This window comes from Procambarus clarkii, chromosome 58, assembly GCF_040958095.1.
Source record: "Procambarus clarkii isolate CNS0578487 chromosome 58, FALCON_Pclarkii_2.0, whole genome shotgun sequence".
Lineage (NCBI taxonomy): Eukaryota > Metazoa > Arthropoda > Malacostraca > Decapoda > Cambaridae > Procambarus > Procambarus clarkii.
Window position 1 is genome coordinate 4,979,435 of NC_091207.1, and position 18,603 is coordinate 4,998,037.

Below are 18,603 nucleotides of genomic sequence, written 5' to 3' on the forward strand. Positions count from 1 at the left end.
GCACTTGCGGAAACCAAATTGAGAAGGGGAGAGGAGGTGATGGTGTTCCAGGAACCACATCAGACGAACGTTAACCATACGTTCAAAGAGTTTGCAGACACAACTTGTGAGAGCAATAGGGCGAAAGTCCTTAGGGGAAGTACCCAGAGACCCCGGTTTGCGAACAGGGAGGACAACGGCATCGAGCCAGTCCTCAGGGACTGACGACGACTCCCAGATCCGATTATACAGACTCAGTAAATACTGAGACGTGCTCGGAGGGAGATGGCGAAGCATCTCATAATGAATACCATCGGAGCCCGCCGCCGTAGAACCGCAGAGGGCCAGGGCAGAACGAAGTTCAGAGAGAGAGAAGGGATCATTATAGGGAAGCTGAAGATCAGTGCAGAAATCTAAAGGACAAGACTCAAGGACAGGTTTACGAAGAAGGAAAGATTGGGGAAGATGAAGACCAGAGCTAACAGAAGAAAAGTGGGAACCCAGTTCGGAAGCGACCTGCAACGGGTCCGCCACAAGAGTATCATGGAGGTGAAGGACCGGTGAAACATCGGGAATGAACTTACCCGCTATCTTGCGGATACGCTTCCAGATCTGGGCCAGAGGGGTTTCGGACGTAATTGTCGAGACATAAGATGCCCAACATTCACGTTTAGCCGTACGGTTGGCCCTACGGGCCACCGCACTCGCTTTCCGAAAGAAAAGAAAAGAATCGGTCGTCTGCCTACGGCGGTGCTTCTTCCAGGCTGCACGCTTACAGCGGACAGCCCGAGCACAGTCCGCATTCCACCAGGGAACGCCCTTCCGTGGACCCCGAGAGGAAGAGCGAGGAATAGAGCGGAGGGCAGCGTCGAAGACAGTGTCATGAAAAAGGAGGAGAGCGCGAGAGAGGGGCAGAAGGGAGAGGTCAGAGAGAGTAGCACTGAGGGAAAATAGGGTCCAGTCCGCCTTAGCAAACTGCCACCTAGGGAAAGAGAGGGAAGGGCGAAAAGAGAAAAAGGAAACAAGGATGGGGAAATGATCACTTCCATGGAGGTCATCAAGAACCTGCCACGTGAAATCTAAGTAAAGAGAAGAAGAGCAGAGAGAAAGATCAAGACAAGAAAGGGTGCGAGTTCGAGAGTCCAAATGAGTGGGCTCACCAGAATTCAGAAGAGACAGGGAAGAAGAGAGGAGAAACGGCTCAAGGAGGCGACTCCGGGTATTCGTCAGAACGTCACCCCAAAGAGAATGACGACAATTGAAGTCACCCAGCAGGAGCACAGGCTCCGGCAAGGAGTCTAGGAGGTGTTTCAAATCAGGAAGAGAGAGCGGGACACTCGGGGGGAGATAAATGGAACAAACTGTGTACCATTTCCCCACAAAGATACGAGCAGCAGAACAATGGAGAGGCGAAGGAAAAAGTAAAGGAACAAAGGGAACATCAGCCCGAATCAAGAAAGCAGAAGAATTAGAAGCCCCAGCAATGGCTGGGGGGGGGGGGGAGAGAAAGGAATAGCCACGAAAACGACCAGGACGAGCACCAAGCATTGGCTCCTGGAGACAGACACAAAGGGGCGAAAACCGCGAAACCAGAAGTTGGAGTTCGAGGAAATTGGCGTAATAACCTCGAACGTTCCATTGAAGAATGGACAACGACGAGAAGAGAAAGGACAAAAACAGAGAACAAGGAAGAAACAAAGGCGAAAGAGCAACAGAGCACGTTAAAGAATATCAGGGTCGGGATCAGGGTCAGCAAAGTCAGGGTTAGGGGGTAAACTGAGCAAAGACGGAGGGAAGGAAACGGGAGAACAGATCAGAGGTGGGCGGGCAGGGTCCGGAGGAGGAGGAGGAGGAGGAGGAGGAGGAGACAACGGAGAGGAGCAGTCAAGGACAGCAGCAGGAAGAGGGGGAGTAGAAAGAGAGGAGCGCACCCCAGCAAGAGCAGCAACCGAAAGGGAAGCAGGGGCCAAAGAAACCTCCATAGCAGGAACAGGGGGCGCAAGCACTGAAACGGGAGGGGAAGGAGCAACAGAGCCAGAAGGAGGAGCTGAGGAAGAAAGCGAAGCCTTCTTACCCGCCGGGGAAGAGGAAGGAGAGGAGCCAGGCTTACGCTTCTGACTTAAAGAGACCGGTGTCCCAGCAACTACGTACCGGGCAACGGATTCCAGTGTCTCAACAGGAGAAGCCGAACGAGAGCACACACGACGGCCGTTAGGAGAGCGATGGACATCCGCCCGCACCGACAGGCGGCGGGGAGAGCCGATACATGGAGGAAGAGGATGGGAAGGAGGATCGGAGGGGGACGAGGAAGAAGACACAGAAGACACGACAGACCGGGTAGAAGGAAGGGGAACCCCAGACAGAGGACCAGGAGGAGGCTCCTTCGGGAGAGAACCCAAAGGGACAGAGGAGGGGGCAGTGGGCGCATCAGGGTCCAAGGCCCGGAAACGGTTGTGAGTCTGAGGAAGGCGGGAAGGACGAGGAGAGGAAGAGCGCAACACGCGAGCATAAGAGATAGTAGCATAAGGCGGGAGCCGGCGAACCTGGCGCCTCGCCTCAGGAAAAGATAAACGCTCCCGGTGCTTCAAGTTGAGGACGGCTGCCTCAAGCTTGTAATGGACACACGCACGGGAGAAGGTAGGATGGGCCTCACCGCAGTTGAGGCAGCGAGCTTGGGGAGAAGCGCACTCCGACTTAGAGTGACCTTCGCCACCACACAAAGGACAGAGAGAGACAGTCCCGGAGCAGCGGAGGGCACCATGCCCAAACCTCCAGCACTTGTTGCAGAGCCGAGGAGAAGGAATGTACTCCTGGACAGAGCACCTGGCACCAGCAAGAATGACAGAGGGTGGAAGGGTCCTACCATCAAAGGTAATCTTCACAACCCGGAGGGGTTGACGGCGACTACCACGAGGGGGACGAGTAAACGTGTCCACCTGGAGAATAGAGTGGCCCTGGGCAGCGAGGATATGTCGAATATCGTCGTGGCAGTCGCGCAGGTCCCGAACACCGGTCGCAACATGGGGCGGGAGCAAAATAGTGCCAACACTGGCATTCAACTGAACGTTCTTCGAGACCCAAACGGGGGTCTCGCCAAGGCAGGATAAGGCAGCCAAGCGGGAAGCAGCATCCTGAGAAGGAGCAGCAACGACACGTGTACCGAGACGAGTGGGGTTGAAAGTAATGGAGGCATCCACGGAATCAATGAGATGTCGATGGAGGGAGAAATCGTCAGGAGGCGCAGAATCAAGAGGGAGGAGATCAAAATATTTGACCCACGAAGCGGGACCAAACAAGGCTTGATAGGTAGCAGAACTGGAAGGAATCGAGCGAGGGCGGCCGTGACGAGGACGGCGGTGAGAACCCCCAGAGAGAGAGGGGTTAAAAGGCGCAGTAGTTACAACTAGAGAAGGAGCCGCGCCAGGGGACGAGGTAGTCACCACTGGGGGCTTGGGGCTCGACCCAACCACAGAGGAGGGAGGGGAGCCAGAGGAAGGAGTCAGAGAGGCCAAAGGAGGAGCAAGGTCGGGGCCCAATGCAGCGGAGGCTACAGAGCCCGGTCTTCCAATACGGACCGACTCGGGGGCTTGGTCGCCCACCCCACGAGCCTGAGAAGGTAAACCAGAAGAAGCCGAAGCAGGGGTAATCATCTTGACGAAAGAAAGAATTCACTCACGAATGTGCCCCCACACCCACCATGGAGCCACAATTAGAGGCAGGACACCCAACAAGAAGCTATCGCCGATCTTGTCGGGGCCTCCTAGGGGTGCGTTGCGAGTATACGCCCCACAAACGCCACCTTAAGAAACCGACAGTCCGTCGTGATCGGGTTCAGTGACGAAGTGGGGATTGACAATAAAAGGTTCCCCTCGCTCTCGACGTCGGGTACTGCAGTTCTACGGGTGCATGAGTATGCCTCCTCAAGCACCCGGGCGTCAAAATAGAAGAAGTCCAAGGGAAGAACCAGAACGAGCAAAAGGTCGGTAGGAAACGGCAAGCAGATAGGAGAAGAGGGGGGAGAAAAACGAAACAGAAGGAAAAGGAAAAGATGCCCAGCAGAATTGGAGAGGACGGCAGCAGGAGCACAAGGCTAGAAAAGGACAGAGGACTGTCCCAAGGAGCATCACACTCCGGCAGCCGTCCACTAAGCCCCCACACGGCGACAACGAGCTGAGCGGGGAGGGGGTCTCGGTTAGTAGTCTCGGTTAGGCTATCTATAATCAAAACATCAACCCTCACAAGTGTTTCACCCTTAAACTGCAGTTCTTCATTTTCTCCCCGCTTGTGATGAGAGTATAGGCTTTTGTCTTGTTTGTGGAGAGAGTGAAACCGAGTTCAACACACTTCCTTCCAGGGAATTGAATAGGCTGTTAAAAATTTTCAAATGTGGGGGTCTTGTATTATGACATCAACTGCATCTCCCACTTGTTGTGTTCCTTCCGAAAATTCAGTATTTGCAATGTCGTTCATAAGGATGGTGAATAGTGTGAGATGTAATACTCTTAGTTGAGTGGGCCCAAATTATATATTCATTGTTCTCGAGACTGCTCCATCGAGACGACTTTCGCTTTCCTTCTTGTGAGATAGTCTTCAATCAATTTCATGATTCTTCCCCTTGACACTCATGAATGCAAGCTCTTCCACGATCGCAATCCATTTTGCTTTATCGAAGGCTCCTTTGATGTCGACAAATGCAGAGTATTTAGCTGTGTCATCAGCTAAGTAATTAACTATACAATGACACGTAGGCCCCCAGCTCGTGATCATAGAACACAACTTACGCTATAAGCCGTACATAGCACGGCTTATAGCGTAGGTTGTTTTTTGATTAATTATCCTTCTTTTAAGCAATTACTGATTTTAACTTAAGGAGAAATGTATTTTTGGTGTTAGTTTAATATAATTTACTTTAAGAATTTATAATGTAAGCTTAATATATTTTTAAAATAATTCAGATTTTCCGAAGCCAACATCACAGTATCCTAAGCCAACGTTTCTCTTTGTTTCACTAAGGCTGTGACACTAATGCAATAACCATGTGTTATTGCATCAGGGATGAATTTGATTTAATAATTTTAACTTGCTGTGTTAATGTAAGAGTGTAATTATAATTAGTCCACATTTGGTACAATACTGTAAAACATTTATCATGGTTAGTGTTGTATGTTACGGTGATGTTAAGTGTATTATCAAATTTTGTAGGGCGAATATTACCATGAATGTTGCGTCACTGTATATCCTCTTACTTATATTCGTTTATAATGTGTGGTACTTACAAATGTTTCATTATAATTCATTCTTAACCAATATATTGCATGTTAAACTTGGATATTATAGTGAAGTGTGTTGTGGCAGGTGTGTTGCGAGGGGAAGGTGGTGCTCGTCACCGGCTGCGACTCTGGCTTCGGCAACACCCTGGCGCTACACTTGGACAAGCTGGTTAGTGCCACTATCTCATAGCAGCCTGCTGGACTCTGGCTCTCACTGTCACTACCTCACAGCGGCCAGCTGGCCTCTGGCTCTCACTGTCACTACCTCACAGCGGCCAGCTGGCCTCTGGCTCACACTGTCTCTACCTCACAGCGGCCAGCTGGCCTCTGGCTCTCACTCTCACTACCTCACAGCGGCCAGCTGGACTCTGGCTCACACTGTCACTACCTCACAGCGGCCAGCTGGCCTCTAGCTCACACTGTCTCTACCTCACTGCGGCCAGCTGGCCTCTGGCTCTCACTGTCACTACCTTACAGCGGCCAGCTGGACTCTGGCTCTCACTGTCACTACCTCACAGCGGCCAGCTGGCCTCTGGCTCTCACTGTCTCTACCTCACAGCGGCCAGCTGGACTCTGGCTCTCACTGTCACTACCTCACAGCGGCCAGCTGGCCTCTGGCTCACACTGTCACTACCTCACAGCGGCCAGCTGGCCTCTGGCTCTCACTGTCACTACCTCACAGCGGCCAGCTGGCCTCTGGCTCACACTGTCTCTACCTCACAGCGGCCAGCTGGCCTCTGGCTCACACTGTCACTACCTCACAGCGGCCAGCTGGCCTCTGGCTCACACTGTCACTACCTCACAGCGGCCAGCTGGACTCTGGCTCACACTGTCTCTACCTCACAGCGGCCAGCTGGCCTCTGGCTCACACTGTCTCTACCTCACAGCGGCCAGCTGGCCTCTGGCTCACACTGTCTCTACCTCACAGCGGCCAGCTGGCCTCTGGCTCACACTGTCTCTACCTCACAGCGGCCAGCTGGACTCTGGCTCACACTGTCACTACCTCACAGCGGCCAGCTGGCCTCTGGCTCATACTGTCTCTACCTCACAGCGGCCAGCTGGCCTCTGGCTCACACTGTCACTACCTCACATCGGCCAGCTGGACTCTAGCTCTCACTGTCTCTACCTCACAGCGGCCAGCTGGCCTCTGGCTCACACTGTCTCTACCTCACAGCGGCCAGCTGGACTCTGGCTCACACTGTCACTACCTGACAGCGGCCAGCTGGACTCTGGCTCTCACTGTCACTACCTGACAGCGGCCAGCTGGCCTCTGGCTCACACTGTCACTACCTCACAGCGGCCAGCTGGACTCTGGCTCTCACTGTCACTACCTGACAGCGGCCAGCTGGCCTCTGGCTCTCACTGTCACTACCTGACAGCGGCCAGCTGGACTCTGGCTCTCACTGTCACTACCTGACAGCGGCCAGCTGGCCTCTGGCTCTCACTGTCTCTACCTCACAGCGGCCAGCTGGCCTCTGGCTCAGAGTGTCACTACCTCACAGCGGCCAGCTGGCCTCTGGCTCAGAGTGTCACTACCTCATAGCGGCCAGCTGGCCTCTGGCTCTCACTCTCACTACCTCACAGCGGCCAGCTGGCCTCTGGCTCTCACTGTCACTACCTCACAGCGGCCAGCTGGACTCTGGCTCTCACTGTCACTACCTCACAGCGGCCAGCTGGCCTCTGCCTCTCACTGTCACTACCTCACAGCGGCCAGCTGGCCTCTGCCTCTCACTGTCACTACCTCACAGCGGCCAGCTGGACTCTGGCTCTCACTGTCTCCACCTCACAGCGGCCAGCTTGACTCTGGCTCTCACTGTCACTACCTCACAGCGGCCAGCTGGCCTCTGCCTCTCACTGTCACTACCTCACAGCGGCCAGCTGGCCTCTGCCTCTCACTGTCTCTACCTCACAGCGGCCAGCTGGACTCTGGCTCTCACTGTCACTACCTCACAGCGGCCAGCTGGCCTCTGGCTCTCACTGTCACTACCTCACAGCGGCCAGCTGGACTCTGGCTCTCACTGTCACTACCTCACAGCGGCCAGCTAGCCTCTGGCTCTCACTGTCACTACCTCACGGAGACCAGCTGGCCTCTGCCTCTCACTGTCACTACCTCACAGCGGCCAGCTGGACTCTGGCTCACACTGTCTCTACCTCACAGCGGCCAGCTGGCCTCTGGCTCACACTGTCACTACCTCATAGCGGCCAGCTTGACTCTGGCTCTCACTTTCACTACCTCACAGCGGCCAGCTGGACTCTGGCTCTTAGTGCCATTATTTTGTATCTATGTGTCTTCGCACTTGTGTATAATTCAATGTGTCGGGGACAGGCAGCCAATATATATATACACTGTACATGTTAGGCTAATATCGAGGTCGTCCCCAGGGTCGACTTACTGACCCCGCCTGAGGATGCAACTCCATGCTGACTAACTCCTAGGTACCTATTTACTGCTAGATGAACAGGAGCATGAGGTGATAGGAAACGCGCCCAACCGCACGGGTACCGACTAACTCCCCTCACTCTGGTATTATCTCGCTCCCCTCACTCTGGTATTGTCTGGCTCCCCTCACTCTGGTATTGTCTGGCTCCCCTCACTCTGGTATTGTCTGGCTCCCCTCACTCTGGTATTGTCTGGCTCCCCTCACCCTGGTATTGTCTGGCTCCCCTCACTCTTGTATTGTCTGGCTCCCCTCACTCTTGTATTGTCTGGCTCCCCTCACTCTTGTATTGTCTGACTCCCCTCACCCTGGTATTGTCTGGCTCCCCTCACTTTTGTATTGTCTGGCTAACCTCACTCTTGTATTGTCTGGCTCCCCTCACTCTTGTATTGTCTGGCTCCCCTCACCCTGGTATTGTCTGGCTCCCCTCACCCTGGTATTGTCTGGCTCCCCTCACCCTGCATATTGTCTGGCTCCCCTCACCCTGGTATTGCCTGGCTCCCCTCACCCTGGTATTGTCTGGCTCCCCTCACCCTGGTATTGTCTGGCTCCCCTCACCCTGCATATTGTCTGGCTCCCCTCACCCTGGTATTGTCTGGCTCCCCTCACCCTGCATATTGTCTGGCTCCCCTCACCCTGGTATTGCCTGGCTCCCCTCACCCTGGTATTGTCTGGCTCCCCTCACCCTGGTATTGTCTGGCTCCCCTCACCCTGCATATTGTCTGGCTGCCCTCACCCTGGTATTGTCTGGCTCCCCTCACCCTGGTATTGTCTGGCTCCCCTCACCCTGGTATTGTCTGGCTCCCCTCACCCTGCATATTGTCTGGCTCCCTCACCCTGGTATTGTCTGGCTTCCCTCACCCTGGTATTGTCTGGCTCCCCTCACCCTGTTATTGTCTGGCTCCCCTCACCCTGGTATTGTCTGGCTCCCCTCACCCTGGTATTGTCTGGCTCCCCTCACCCTGGTATTGTCTGGCTCCCCTCACCCTGGTATTGTCTGGCTCCCCTCACCCTGGTATTGTCTGGCTCCCCTCACCCTGCATATTGTCTGGCTCCCCTCACCCTGTTATTGTCTGGCTCCCCTCACCCTGGTATTGTCTGGCTCCCCTCACCCTGGTATTGTCTGGCTCCCCTCACCCTGGTATTGTCTGGCTCCCCTCACCCTGGTATTGTCTGGCTCCCCTCACCCTGGTATTGTCTGGCTCCCCTCACCCTGCATATTGTCTGGCTCCCCTCACCCTGTTATTGTCTGGCTCCCCTCACCCTGGTATTGTCTGGCTCCCCTCACCCTGGTATTGTCTGGCTCCCCTCACCCTGCATATTGTCTGGCTCCCCTCACCCTGTTATTGTCTGGCTCCCCTCACCCTGGTATTGTCTGGCTCCCCTCACCCTGGTATTGTCTGGCTCCCCTCACCCTGGTATTGTCTGGCTCCCCTCACCCTGGTATTGTCTGGCTCCCCTCACCCTGGTATTGTCTGGCTCCCCTCACTCTGGTATTGTCTGGCTCCTCTCATTCTGGTATTGTCTGGCTCCCCTCACCCTGGTATTGTCTGGCTCCCCTCACTCTAATATTGTCTGGCTCCCCTCACCCTGCATATTGTCTGGCTCCCCTCACCCTGTTATTGTCTGGCTCCCCTCACCCTGGTATTGTCTGGCTCCCCTCACTCTGGTATTGTCTGGCTCCTCTCACCCTGGTATTGTCTGGCTCCCCTCACCCTGGTATTGTCTGGCTCCCCTCACCCTGGTATTGTCTGGCTCCCCTCACCCTGCATATTGTCTGGCTCCCCTCACCCTGGTATTGTCTGGCTCCCCTCACCCTGCATATTGTCTGGCTCCCCTCACCCTGGTATTGCCTGGCTCCCCTCACCCTGGTATTGTCTGGCTCCCCTCACCCTGGTATTGTCTGGCTCCCCTCACCCTGCATATTGTCTGGCTGCCCTCACCCTGGTATTGTCTGGCTCCCCTCACCCTGGTATTGTCTGGCTCCCCTCACCCTGGTATTGTCTGGCTCCCCTCACCCTGCATATTGTCTGGCTCCCTCACCCTGGTATTGTCTGGCTTCCCTCACCCTGGTATTGTCTGGCTCCCCTCACCCTGTTATTGTCTGGCTCCCCTCACCCTGGTATTGTCTGGCTCCCCTCACCCTGGTATTGTCTGGCTCCCCTCACCCTGGTATTGTCTGGCTCCCCTCACCCTGGTATTGTCTGGCTCCCCTCACCCTGGTATTGTCTGGCTCCCCTCACCCTGCATATTGTCTGGCTCCCCTCACCCTGTTATTGTCTGGCTCCCCTCACCCTGGTATTGTCTGACTCCCCTCACCCTGGTATTGTCTGGCTCCCCTCACCCTGGTATTGTCTGGCTCCCCTCACCCTGGTATTGTCTGGCTCCCCTCACCCTGGTATTGTCTGGCTCCCCTCACCCTGGTATTGTCTGGCTCCCCTCACCCTGCATATTGTCTGGCTCCCCTCACCCTGTTATTGTCTGGCTCCCCTCACCCTGGTATTGTCTGGCTCCCCTCACCCTGGTATTGTCTGGCTCCCCTCACCCTGCATATTGTCTGGCTCCCCTCACCCTGTTATTGTCTGGCTCCCCTCACCCTGGTATTGTCTGGCTCCCCTCACCCTGGTATTGTCTGGCTCCCCTCACCCAGGTATTGTCTGGCTCCCCTCACCCTGGTATTGTCTGGCTCCCCTCACCCTGGTATTGTCTGGCTCCTCTCATTCTGGTATTGTCTGGCTCCCCTCACCCTGGTATTGTCTGGCTCCCCTCACCCTGGTATTGTCTGGCTCCCCTCACCCTGCATATTGTCTGGCTCCCCTCACCCTGTTATTGTCTGGCTCCCCTCACCCTGGTATTGTCTGGCTCCCCTCACTCTGGTATTGTCTGGCTCCTCTCACCCTGGTATTGTCTGGCTCCTCTCACCCTGGTATTGTCTGGCTCCTCTCATTCTGGTATTGTCTGGCTCCCCTCACCCTGGTATTGTCTGGCTCCCCTCACCCTGGTATTGTCTGGCTCCCCTCACCCTGGTATTGTCTGGCTCCCCTCACCTTGGTATTGTCTGGCTCCCCTCACCCTGGTATTGTCTGGCTCCCCTCACCCTGGTATTATCTGGCTCCTCTCATTCCGGTATTGTCTGGCTCCTCTCACCCTGGTATTGTCTGGCTCCCCTCACCCTGGTATTGTCTGGCTCCTCTCATTCCGGTATTGTCTGGCTCCTCTCACCCTGGTATTGTCTGGCTCCTCTCATTCTGGTATTGTCTGGCTCCCCTCACCCTGGTATTGTCTGGCTCCCCTCACCCTGGTATTGTCTGGCTCCCCTCACCCTGGTACTGACTGGCTCCCCTCACCCTGGTACTGACTGGCTCCCCTCACCCTAGTACTGACTGGCTCCCCTCACCCTGGTACTGACTGGCTCCCCTCTCACCCTAATACTGACTGGATCCCCTCACCCTGAAACTGGCTAGTTCACCTCACCCTGGTATTGTCTGCCGCCCCACATCCTGATATTGACAGGCTTTCTTCACCCTGGTATTGTCTTGCTCCTCTCACCCTGGTACTTACTGGCTCCCCTTAACCAGGTGTTGCCCGTCTCCCCTCACCCTCCTTCTGACTGGCTCCCTTTACTTGATATGGTCTATATAGCTTCCCTCACCCTGGTAATGACTGGCTCCTTTCACCCTGGTACCGACTGTGTCCCCTCATTTTAGTATTGTCTACCTCTCCACACCTTGACTAGTTCACCCTCACTCTGCTGCTGACTGGTTCCCCTCACCCTGGTGTTGCCCATCTCCTCTCACTCTGGTATTGACTGGCTCCCCTCACCCTGACATTGTCTAGTTTCCTTCACCCTGATATTGGCTAGTTCCTCTCTCCCTGGAACTAATTGATTTCCCTCACCCTGGTAATGACGGGCACCTCACACCCTGGTATTGTCTGGTTCCCTTCACCCTGGTACTGACTAGCTCCCATCACTTTGGTGCTGACTGGTTCCCCTCACCCTGGTACTGAATATCTCCTCCCCCTGGTACTTGTCTGACTCCCTTCACCCTGGTACTTGTCTGACTCCCTTCACCCTGGTACTGGCTAACTCCCATCACTCTGGTGCTGACTGGCTCCCCCTCACCCTGGTATCGTCTAGCTCCCCTCACCCTTGTATTGTCTAGCTCCCCTCACCCTTGTATTGTCTAGCTCCCCTCACCCTTGTATTGTCTGGCTCCAATCACCCTGGTACTGACTGCCTTCCCTCACCCTAGTATTGACTGGCGTCCCTCTCTATAGTATTGACTGGCTCCCCTTACCCTAGTTCTGACTGGCACCCCTCATCCTAATACTTACTGGCTCCGCTCTCCCTTGTACTAAATGGCTCCCCTCACTAGGGCACTGACTGCCTCCCCTCATTCTGGTATTGATTGGCTTCCCCCTCACCCTGGTTCTGACTAATTCCCCTCACCCTTGTATTGTCTAGCTCTCCTCTCCCTGGTATTGATTGACTCACCCTCACTGTAGTTCTCACTGGCTTCCCTCACCTTAGTTCTGACTGTCTCCCCTCACCCTGGTGTTGCCTATCTCCCCTCACTCTAGTGCTGCCTGTCTCGCCTCACTCTGGTGTTGCTCGTCTCCCTCCTCACCCTAGGTTGACTGTCTCCCCTCACTCTGGTGTTGCCTGTCTCCCCTCACCCTGGTGTTACCTGTCTCCCCTCACCCTGGTGTTGCCCGTCTCTCATCACCCCGAGGTTAACTGTTGACATCATGCCTCTCCACAGGGGTTCCGGGTGATTGCGTGTTGCCTGGGTAAGGAAGGGGAAGGTGTGCAGCGCCTGCGAGACGAAGGTTCCCCCCGCCTTCACCCCCTCCAGCTGGACGTCACCTCTCAAGACCAACTGAAGACCGCCGTTATAAACGTCAAGAAGCTCATCCCTGAGGGAGGTAAGGGACCATCCCTGAGGGAGGTAGGGACCATCCCTGAGGGAGGTAAGGGACCATCCCTGAGGGAGGTAGGGACCATCCCTGAGGGAGGTAGGGACCATCCCTGAGGGAGGTAAGGGACAAGGGTGTCAATATACACGTCAAGAAGCTCATCCCTGAGGGAGGTAGGGACCATCCCTGAGGGAGGTAGGGGCCATCCCTGAGGGAGGTAGGGACCATCCCTGAGGGAGGTAAGGGACAAGGGTGTCAATATACACGTCAAGAAGCTCATCCCTGAGGGAGGTAGGGACCATCCCTGAGGGAGGTAGGGACCATCCCTGAGGGAGGTAGGGACCATCCCTGAGGGAGGTAGGGACCATCCCTGAGGGAGGTAGGGACCATCCCTGAGGGAGGTAAGGGACAAGGGTGTCAATATACACGTCAAGACGCTCATCCCTGAGGGAGGTAGGGACCATCCCTGAGGGAGGTAAGGGACAAGGGTGTCAATATACACGTCAAGAAGCTCATCCCTGAGGGAGGTAAGGGACCATCCCTGAGGGAGGTAGGGACCATCCCTGAGGGAGGTAAGGGACCATCCCTGAGGGAGGTAGGGACCATCCCTAAGGGAGGTAAGGGACAAGGGTGTCAATATACACATCAAGAAGCTCATCCCTGAGGGAGGTAGGGACCATCCCCGAGGGAGGTAGGGGCCATCCCTGAGGGAGGTAGGGGCCATCCCTGAGGGAGGTAGGGACCATCCCTGAGGGAGGTATAGGGGCCGAGGAAGTCTTAGTATGTGCGGATCTTATCTCTAAGTTAAGGTCTAAAATTACAATAAAGAACCTGCTTTATAAATGCTCCATTATTATAACAGAAATTGGTACCTTATATTAGGGTTAAATTCTCTTATATTCTCTACTAGCAGTAACCGGCCACGCGTTGCTGTGGCTCAGCAACGCACATGCTGAGTCTCCCCACCATTCTCTATTCCCCCATCCCCTCGTCCCCACCATCCCAAACTCCCCCATCCCCTCGTCCTTTCCCACCATTACCCTCTCCTTTGTCCCCAGGTCCTCCCCACCATCTCTCACTTTTAGTGGGCCAGCCAGAGGCTTAGAGCCCGCGCAGGAATACCTATGCAAAACAAAAAAAAAATAATCTCTCACTTCCGTCCCCTCGTCATCCCCACTCCCTCGTCCGATGCCTTCCCAAATGGTCTGATGTTCCCATCAGAAAATACGGAACATCAAGTGATCTGATGTTCCCTTCACTGAAATATAAGAAAAACAGTTAAAAAATGAAATGAAAATAAGAAAAAATAAAAAAATAAACTTTACTCACAAAATGAATGGTATGGCAAACAACATAGCTCAATTCCAACGCAATTCACAAAAAAATAATTAATTAAAAATTAAAATAAATAAAAATCTATGGAAATTCAATTTATTAATGCAATCAGAAACATTGAAATGGAATTGTAACATATTTAGTATAGCATGTGTGTTGCTCTTACATGCAACAGATGGCGCTGTTTTTCAAGAAAAGCATAGTTTTACCTGTCACAGGTGTGGCATCTATACTTATACTTACGAAATGAACGGTATGGTAAACAACACCGACACAATGTCTCACAAAACAATTCAATAAAAAATAAAATAAATTGAAATCTATGAAAATATAATTTATCAATGCAATGGGAAACACTGAAATGGAATTCATGACATATTTAGTACAGCATGCATGTTGCTGTTATATGCAACAGATGGTGCTGTTTTTCAAAAACGCATGATTTTACCTGTCAGAGGAGTGGCATCTATATAGTAGGTATATAAAACGATGCGCTTATTCGAATGAAACTATGTGTTAAAATTTCAAAGTAATCGGTGAAGAACTTTCGGAGATTACAGCGTGTGTTGCTCTTACGTCCAACATATGGCGCTGTTTTTCAAAAAAGCATGTTTTTCCAGTCACAAGTGAGTCATGTGTATAGTAAATATATAAAAAGACGCGTCTATTTGAATGCAACGTTGTGTCGAAGTTTCAAAGCACTCGGTAAAGAAGTTTCGAATATTTCCCTCACATGAAAAACACAGTTTTACAGAAAAAAGCATGATTTTTTTTTTACCGTCACAGACGTGACATCTATATAGTATGTATATAAAAACCTGCTCGGAAGCGAATGGAACGTTGTTTGAAAATTTCAAACCAATAGGTGAAGAACTTTCAGAGATTAGCGGTTATGCACAAACGAACATTTCCATTTTAATTTACATAGATTTAACTCTCTGGAACCCTACTACCAAAGTTTCTGTAGCTTACTGACTAACAAGTATAATATATATATATATATATATATATATATATATATATATATATATATATATATATATATATATATATGTCGTACCTAGTAGCCAGAACGCACTTCTCAGCCTACTATGCAAGGCCCAATTTGCCTAATAAGCCAAGTTTTCATGAATTAATTGTTTTTCGACTGCCTAACCTACCTAACCTAACCTAACCTAACTTTTTCGGCTACCTAACCTAACCTAACCTATAAAGATAGGTTAGGTTAGGTTAGGTAGGGTTGGTTAGGTTCGGTCATATTACTACGTTAATTTTAACTCCAATAAAAAAAAATTGACCTCATACATAATGAAATGGGTAGCTTTATCATTTCATAAGAAAAAAATTAGAGAAAATATATTAATTCAGGGAAACTTGGCTTATTAGGCAAATCAGGCCCTGCATAGTAGGCCGAGAAGTGCATTCTGGCTACTAGGTACGACATATATATATATATATATATATATATATATATATATATATATATATATATATATATATGTCGTACCTAGTAGCCAGAACTCACTTCTCAGCCTACTATGCAAGGCCCGATTTGCCTAATAAGCCAAGTTTTACTGAATTAATATATTTTCTCTAATTTTTTTCTTATGAAATGATAAAGCTGCCCATTTCATTATGTATGAGGAAAATTTTTGTTTATTGGAGTTAAAATTAACGTAGATATATGACCGAACCTAACCAACCCTACCTAACCTAACCTAACCTAACCTATCTTTATAGGTTAGGTTAGGTTAGGTAGCCGAAAACGTTAGGTTAGGTTAGGTTAGGTAGGTTAGGTAGTCTAAAAAACATTAATTCATGAAAACTAGGCTTATTAGGCAAATCGGGCCTTGCATAGTAGGCTGAGAAGTGAGTTCTGGCTACTAGGTACGACATATATATATATATATATATATATATATATATATATATATATATATATATATATATATATATATATATATATATATATATATATATATATATATATATATATAATCGCTTTAACTCTATGACCTCTATGACCCCTTCAGAGGATTCGAACCCAGGCCACCGGATCTCCTTATGACAATCACTGGTACTCTGACCACGACAGTGTTCATAAGTAGAACCAAGGCCTCCAGAACCTCCCGGTGAAATCAGTCGAGTTCCGGGTTCGTCAGCTTTTGTTCTATCGTGGTCGAGAGGGCCAAGGCCAGCATAGGATATATATAGAGTTCACCGGGGCTCTGAGGTGATGCGAACGTGCGACCAAGGCATAGTCAGCCACATATTCTACTACTATACCACCACCGACTTGTTAAACAGTCATACAACACGATTTCTACTGAAATAACAGGAAGTCTGGAGAAGCCAGTCCAAGTTCTATGCATGACCACCAAGCAATCTGGTGCAGGAAACATAGTTCAACAAAAAATCTTGTATGACATTTACCAAGTCAGTGGTGGAGAGTGCAACTGACAATGCCTTGATCATAGGTTCGAGTCACCTCAGAGCTCCAGTGAATTTTCTCATTGATATATGTGTACGTTAGTGTGATTTTCTGTGTGTATGTGAAATTGGGGCGTACGGTGCCTGGAGTACCTTGCCTGCACCAAAGTGTTGGGAGTACCTTGCCTACACCCGGGTGTGGAGAGTACCTCGCCTGCACCCGGGTGCTTAGGGTACCTTGTCTGCACCCGGGTGCTTCAAGTACCTTGCCTGAACCCGGGTGCTGGGAGTACCTTACCTGCACCCGGGTGCTGAGAGAACCTTGCCTGCACCCAGGTGCTAGGAGTACCTTGCCTGCAACCGGGTGCTGGGAGTACCTTGCCTGCACCCGGGTGCTTGAAGTACCTTGTCTGCACCCGGGTGCTGGGAGTACCTTGCCTGCACCCGGGTGCTTAAAGTACCTTGCCTGTACCCGGGTGCTGGGAGTACCTTGCCTGTACCCGGGTGCCTAAAGTACCTTGCCTGCACCCAGGTGCTAGGAGTACCTTGCCTGCACCCGGGTGCTGGGAGTAACTTGCCTGTACCCGGGTGCTTACAGTACCTTGCCTGCACCTTGGTGCTTGAAGTACCTTGCGCGCGCCCGGGTGCTGGGAGTACCTTGCTTGCACCTGGGTGTTTGAAGTACCTTGCCTGCACCCGGGTCCTTGAAGTATCTTACCTGCAACCCAGGTGCTGGAAGCACCTTGCTTGCACCCGGGTGCTTGAAGTACCTTGCCTGCACCCGGGTGCTAGGAGTACCTTGCCTGCAACCGGGTGCTTGAAGTACCTTGCCTGCACCCGGGTGCTTCAAGTACCTTGTCTGCACCCGGGTGCTGGGAGTACCTTGCCTGCACCCGGGTGCTAGGAGTACCTTGCCTGCAACCGGGTGCTTGAAGTACCTTGCCTGCACCCGGGTGCTTGAAGTACCTTGTCTGCACCCGGGTGCTGGGAGTACCTTGCCCGCACCCGGGTGCTTGAAGTACCTTGCCTGCACCCGGGTGCTTGAAGTACCTTGCCTGCACCTGGGTGCTTAAAGTACCTTGCCTGCACCCGGGTGCTTGAAGTACCTTGCCTGCACCCGGGTGCTTAAAGTACCTTACCTGCACCCGGGTGCTTGAAGTACCTTGCCTGCACCCAAGTGCTTGAAGTACCTTGCCTGCACCTGGGTGTTTGAAGTACCTTGCCTGCACCTGGGTGCTTAAAGTACCTTGCCTGCACCCGGGTGCTTGAAGTACCTTGCCTGCACCCGGGTGCTTGAAGTACCTTGCCTGCACCCAAGTGCTTGAAGTACCTTGCCTGCACCTGGGTGCTTAAAGTACCTTGCCTGCACCCGGGTGCTTGAAGTACCTTGCCTGCACCCGGGTGCTTGAAGTACCTTGCCTGCACCCGGGTGCTTAAAGTACCTTGCCTGCACCCAAGTGCTTGAAGTACCTTGCCTGCACCCGGGTGCTTAAAGTACCTTGCCTGCACCCGGGTGCTTGAAGTACCTTGCCTGCACCTGGGTGCTTAAAGTACCTTACCTGCACCAAGGTGCTGGGAGTACCTTGCCTGCACCCGGGTGCTTGAAGTACCTTGCTTGCACCTGGGTGCTTGAAGTACCTTGCCTGCACCAAGGTGCTGGGAGTACCTTGCCTGCACCAAGGTGCTGGGAGTTCCTTGCATGCACCCGGGTGCTGGGAGTTCCTTGCATGCACCCGGGTGCTTCAAGTACCTTGCCTGCACCCGGGTGCTTGAAGTACCTTGCCTGCACCCGGGTGTTTGAAGTACCTTGCCTGCACCTGGGTGCTTGAAGTACCTTGCCTGCACCCGGGTGCTTGAAGTACCTTACCTGCACCCGGGTGCTTGAAGTACCTTACCTGCACCCGGGTGTTTGAAGTACCTTGCCTGCACCTGGGTGTTTGAAGTACCTTGCCTGCACCTGGGTGTTTGAAGTACCTTGCCTGCACCTGGGTGTTTGAAGTACCTTGCCTGCACCCGGGTGTTTGAAGTACCTTGCCTGCACCCGGGTGTTTGAAGTACCTTGCCTGCACCCGGGTGCTTGAAGTACCTTGCCTGCACCCGGGTGTTTGAAGTACCTTGCCAGCACCCGGGTGTTTGGAGTACCTTGCCTGCACCCGGGTGCTGGGTGTACCTTACCTGCACCCGGGTGCTGGCAGTACCTTGCCTGCACCCGGGTGCTGGCAGTACCTTGCCTG

At 52.5% G+C, this 18,603-nt stretch overlaps 1 protein-coding gene across 1 annotated transcript in view; it reads left to right on the top strand.

Annotated features, from left to right (window-relative positions):
• The window catches only part of LOC123768025 (D-beta-hydroxybutyrate dehydrogenase, mitochondrial-like), a 173,472-nt gene that overhangs the window by 111,290 nt on the left and 43,579 nt on the right, over positions 1-18,603 (top strand). Inside the window, exons 3-4 of the mRNA XM_069306511.1 lie at positions 5,335-5,418; positions 12,451-12,613. Coding sequence (XP_069162612.1) covers positions 5,335-5,418; positions 12,451-12,613 — 247 coding nt within the window. The remainder of the gene's footprint in view (positions 1-5,334; positions 5,419-12,450; positions 12,614-18,603) is intronic.